The following is a 5,729-nucleotide window of genomic DNA, read 5'->3' as shown; positions in this document are numbered from 1 at the left end:
GATGTTGAAACATCTCTGAATGATGCCCAAACTGATCTCCTGGACAAAAGTAATGAGAGTGAATCCACTCAAGTTGAACCTGAAGCTGATAAAATTAATAAGGGACCCTCTATCAGAATTAAGAAGGATCATCCTAAAGATCACATTATAGGAGACCCAAATAAAGGGGTCACCACTAGATCAAGGGAAGTGATCTCACATGCCTGTTTTGTGTCCAAGATTGAGCCCAAGAATGTCAAAGAAGCTTTAACTGATGAATTCTGGATCAATGCCATGCAGGAAGAGTTAGGCCAATTCAAGAGAAATGAAGTATGGGAATTGGTTCCAAGACCTGAAGGAATAAATGTTATTGGAACAAAGTGGGTTTACAAGAATAAATCAGATGAAAAAGGGGTGGTTACTAAAAATAAAGCAAGATTGGTAGCACAAGGATACACTCAAGTTGAAGGAGTTGACTTTGATGAAACATTTTCCCCTGTAGCTCGCCTGGAGTCCATTAGATTACTGCTCGGAGTGGCATGTATTTTGAAGTTTAAACTGTTCCAAATGGATGTGAAAAGTGCCTTCTTAAATGGTTATTTAAATGAGGAAGTGTATGTTGAACAATCTAAAGGGTTTACAGACCCAAATCTTCCAAAGCATGTGTATAAGTTTAGGAAAGCCCTTTATGGGTTGAAACAAGCTCCTAGGGCTTGGTATGATAGACTCACAGTGTTTCTCATTGATAATGGATACAGGAAGGGAGGCATTGATAAGACCTTATTTGTTAAAATGAAGGAGGAAAACTCATGGTGGTTCAGATATATGTGGATGATATTGTGTTTGGTGGGATGTCAAATAAGATGGTTCAATATTTTGTTGAACAAATGCGGTCTGAATTTGAAATGAGCCTTGTTGGAGAACTATCCTATTTTCTTGGGCTACAAGTCAAGCAGATGGAAGATTCTATCTTTCTATCTCAAAGCAAATATGCCAAAAATATTGTTAAGAAGTTTGGCATGGAGAATGCAAGCCATAAAAGGACACCTGCTCCTACTCATCTGAAAGTGTCTAAAGATGAAAATGGTGTCAGTGTGGATCAAAGTCTCTACAAAAGCATGATAGGGAGTCTGCTATATCTCACAGCAAGCAGACCTGACATTGCTTTTGTTGTAGGTGTATGTGCTAGATATCAAGCTGAACCAAAGGTGAGTCACATAAACCAAGTGAAAAGAATCCTGAAATATGTCAATGGCACTAGTGACTATGGGATGCTATACACTCATGGATTTGGATCTATGTTGACTGGATATTATGATGTTGATTGGGATGGAAGTGCTAATGATAGGAAAAGCACATCAGGGGGATGCTTCTTCTTGGGGAACAACTTAATATCATGGTTTAGTAAGAAACAAAATTGTGTGTCTCTGTCCACTGCTGAAGCTGAATACATAGCAGCTGGAAGTAGTTGCTCTCAACTGGTGTGGATGAAACAGATACTGACTGAATACAATGTCACGTAAGATGTCATGACATTATACTATGACAACCTGAGTGCTATAAACATTTCTAAGAATCATATTCAACACAGCAGGACAAAACATATTGATATCCGTCACCATTTTATTAGAGAACTCGTTGAGGATAAAATTGTAGCCCTAGAGCATGTTGCTACTGAGATGTAGTTAGTTGATATTTTTATAAAGGCCTTGGATGCAAAACAATTTGAATTTCTAAGAGGGAAATTAGGGCAACTCCCTGCTTCTTCCTCAAACTCCTCTGCTAGGGCAACTAAAATCTTTCCACAAAAACAACAAGATGTCACAACATCAAACTCCATCTGGTTCAAAAACTACTAAGCCTACTCACAAGGATAACACTCCTTCCATGGAATTTCTTGATGATGAAATTTTGGATGTGGTCCCTTTGTCTGTTATTCCAGGCGAAGCCCCTGACTCAAACCTTCCCATGGATGCATCAGCTTCTGCATGCCCCACTCAAGGTAACAGCTCTAGTATCCCTTCTAGATCTACTCATGCCACTAGTTCTAAGGAAGATATGCACCACACTGATCGTGTCATTAGAAACCTAGTCACTAGAATCCTGAATGAAGGACATTCTGTGGATGGAGTGTCTACTCCTCTGTCTAGAATGTACCCCTCTCCTGAGGTTGAACCTCATAGTGAGAAGGATGCCGATTCCTCTAGATCTGAGAAGGACATGGATGTTGAAGGTTTGTGCTCTCTAGGGAAAACTATGTCTAGTAAAAAATCGGTGGCATCTACAACTGCAAATGCTTCACAGTCTGAGAAGCATAATTCTGCAAACAATATGATTGACCTAGAGGATGATAGGTCTGATGATCAAGATGATAGCTCACTTCATCACTTAAAGCCTAGTGTGGCTAAGCATATGAAGACTAGAAAAGGTAGAACTGTGGCTGAAATGATGTCAGCTAAAACAGCTAAGAAGACTGCTGGTGTAGATCCCTTCAAATCTTAGAGCAAAGTAGATGTGAAGAAGAGAAAGGTTAGAGAAGTTTCTGAGTCTGACGAAGATGTTGAGGAAGATTTCCCTGACATCTCCCCTGTGAAGAGGACAACTGTGAGGAAGTCCCCTGTGAAAGTTGTTGTTGTGCATTTGGACAATATCTCTTTTTATATTGAAGATGGAACTGCCAAATGGAAGTTTGTGATCCAAAGAAGGGTGGCTGTAGAGAGAGAGTTAGGCAAGGATGATGTTGAGGTCAAAGAGGTCATGGACCTAATTAAGAATGTTGGGTTAATGAAGACTGTGGCTAGGTTATCTCAGTGCTATGAGGGATTGGTTAAGGAATTCATTGTCAACATTCCTGAAGATATTGTTGATAAAAACAACAAGGAATTTTGTAAAGTTTTTGTAAGAGGGAAGTGTATCACATTTTCTCCCACTGTCATTAACAAGTTTCTGGGAAGAGGTATAGAAGGTGCATGTGAATTGGAAGCCACAGACAATGAGGTCTGTAGAGAAATTACAGCAAGGCAGGTGAAAGAGTGGCCTAGTAAAAAGCATCTTCCTGCTGGGAAGCTGACTATTAAGTATGACATATTGCATAAAATAGGATCTGCAAATTGGATGCCTACCAACCACATTTCCACAATTTCAAATACCATTGGAAGATTTATCTTTGTTGTTGGAACCAAGCTAAAATTTGATTATGGTAGATTTATGTTTGAACAAATCGTCAAGCATGCTTCTACTAATGCAGTAAAGCTGCCTATAGCCTTTCCCTCAATGATTTGTGGGATTATCCCGAGTCAACACCCTGGGATTCTGAGTACCAATGACCTACCAAGTAGAAGAAAACCTGTTATATCAGTACATTATAAATTGTTTGAAGGTAGTCATGTCGAAGACATTGTCATGACATCTGCTGTGAAAAAGCCAGCCTCAGAAGGTGGACTTATTGCTGAGCTGAAGGAAATGTGTAAAGAGCTGGGTGCAGGAATAAGGGTAGCAACAGCTAGGAAAGAATCGTTGGAAGCCCTGATTACAAGCTTGGGACAAGGTGAAGGTGAGAATATTGAACAGACTAAGGAAGCTGAAGCCCAAACCTCTAGTGAGAGGTCTGCAACTAAAGATGAGACAAGTGGCAATTCGGTTTCTGATGCTGATGAAGCTACAAGCTCAAGCTCCTCTAATTAGCTCTTTTGAAGTTGGCCCTCATTCATGTGATGATGTTTTTTTCTCTTTGCTATGTTGATGGATGTTCTGGTTTTTTTGGCAGTTATGTTCTACTGCTTTGATGTGTATTTTTCTGGATTTTCTGGTTTGGTTTGTTGGATTGTATCTCAGCTTGTTTAAAGTTGTGTATGTTCTTGGAAGTATTTTCAAGTGTGCAAATAACACTCATATTTTGCTATAAATAAAGGTCCAATGCTTCAGTTTGAAGGACCTTGCGCGCCAGCTTTGCCTCCAACCATTGAAACCCTCACCATTCAAAGGAAAACCTGATAAATTTCAATTGAAATTTGAGTTTGAATCTCACTGTTTGGAGATTCAAAAACTCTAGGATCCAAAGTTTTGCATCACTCTTAATCCACTTCCACAAGCTCCATAAGCAAGATGAAGCAAGAACTGAAGCAAGAGAGATCCATTTCTGCACAGCATTTAAAGGTATTTTTCCAAATTTTTCTTCTCTTCGATTTCCCTCTCAATTATCAATAATTCTCTTGGATCCTTGGTTGTCTGAAGTCCTACCAATGTAGGCAAGAAGATTGAGTTGCTTTGAGGTCAAATCGAAGCAACTCAGTTGACACACCTCAAAATTCAACTCCACGTATCTCTCTATATTTTTGGAGTTAGGTTAAATTGAGGTGATATTCGTGATCTACGCCATTTTTTCTTTAGGATCATGTCCTCCTTTTTCATTTATGATATGGTGATGAATGAACTAGACCGGCCAGGGTCATAGGAGAAGATGACCGACCTTTGGCTCCGGCGATGAGCTGGAAGTGTTCAAAGCCATTGATATGATTTAAAATGTTTTAATCCGAAACGCTCATTGGGATTACCAAACGTGTGGAATTTTGACTAGCGCGCACCATGGAAGGTGCGCTCTCCACCACTTGATTTGCCACCTCTATTAATGAGGGAGATCAAGTGGTCCACATTTTTTTAATTACCTGATTTTTATTTTTATTCCTTTGTTTTTCATTAATTCATATTAATTTTAATATTGATCCAAAAAATATGGGAGTTTCACCAAAAAAATTTAAATAAAATCCTCTTTCATTTTGTAAATTAAAATTAGTTTTTGGATCATTATTAATATTTTTTATGATTCAGTTGATTTTTTGAAAATTTTTAATTGTTTAAAAATATTTTTAATTTTCTAAAAATTCTGAAAAAATTTCTCCAAGGTCCTTTGACCTTGTTTGGCCTATTATAAATCTCATGACAATTTCTTTGGTGTTTTGATGAGGTTTTAGGACATTGACCAACCATATTTAATTTAATGTATTATTTTTAATATTTTTAATTGATTAATTGCCAAATTAATTGTGTAGGGCCATTTTAATTGAGTTTGTGAGTTTAACTTGTGTTGTTGGACCTTGGTCAAGGTTGATTTGACTTTGTTAGGTTAAGATCATTGGATTTAGGGGATTGATGGAACGTACATTCCATTTCCCAAAATGAATGAATAATCTTAACTTGGTAAAAGTCCTCCTTTGTCCAATTTGTGTTTGATTCATTCCCCCTCCCTTTTCATCTCATTCCCTTTCTTTATGCATTCATGTCATGGACCTGTGATATCTTAATATCCTAAGACTAGTTGATTGCAAAATCAACATAAGTATGAAAGAGATCAGGGCCCCCACTTTGCGTATTCTTTTTGTGTGTGGTATGCTTCATTAGCATAGTTCATCATACTATGTCTCTAATATGCATTAACAATAAAATTCTATTGCCCGACCTCAAATAGTTGTGACTTCTACATAAGTCCAATTACGATTGCTTAACATAGCGCTAAATTTTGACACTAAAAGCATAGCATTCTAGTTAGTGAGATTGTAAGTCTCCCCTCTTTCATGGTATTGTGTGAAAACTTGGCCTTTTTTCCTTCCTTTGGAAGATGTCTTGGTTCAAGGATCCATGCTTGTGATAAGTGGGTTGAGTGTTCTCCAAAGAATGACTTAAAACAAAAGCAAAGCAAAAACAATACTAACTTCTAACTCATTAACAACTACCATTTAATTTCAAGTCATTTA

General features: G+C 37.8%; 1 protein-coding gene across 1 annotated transcript; it reads left to right on the top strand.

The window, feature by feature from the left end:
• Positions 1–1,797: 1,797 nt before the first annotated feature.
• LOC127102360 (uncharacterized) lies at positions 1,798–3,822 on the top strand. The gene is made up of 5 exons (XM_051039741.1): positions 1,798–2,333; positions 2,484–2,780; positions 2,883–3,178; positions 3,359–3,532; positions 3,746–3,822. The coding sequence occupies exons 1-5, from the start codon at positions 1,798–1,800 to the stop codon at positions 3,820–3,822; spliced, it is 1,380 nt and encodes a 459-aa protein (XP_050895698.1).
• Positions 3,823–5,729: the final 1,907 nt, after the last annotated feature.

Source organism: Lathyrus oleraceus, chromosome 1 (genome assembly GCF_024323335.1).
Source record: "Lathyrus oleraceus cultivar Zhongwan6 chromosome 1, CAAS_Psat_ZW6_1.0, whole genome shotgun sequence".
NCBI lineage: Eukaryota > Viridiplantae > Streptophyta > Magnoliopsida > Fabales > Fabaceae > Lathyrus > Lathyrus oleraceus.
This window is presented reverse-complemented; position numbering and strand designations above follow the sequence as displayed.

Bases quoted from the DNA above. Each gene is read 5' to 3' on its own strand.
- LOC127102360 (XM_051039741.1), top strand. From the start codon at position 1,798: ATGTCACAACATCAAACTCCATCTGGTTCAAAAACTACTAAGCCTACT. The intron at 2,781-2,882 runs GTTATCTCAGTG...AGTTTTTGTAAG, and splicing joins TTAATGAAGACTGTGGCTAG to AGGGAAGTGTATCACATTTT. The intron at 3,179-3,358 runs GTAGATTTATGT...AATTGTTTGAAG, and splicing joins CAAGCTAAAATTTGATTATG to GTAGTCATGTCGAAGACATT.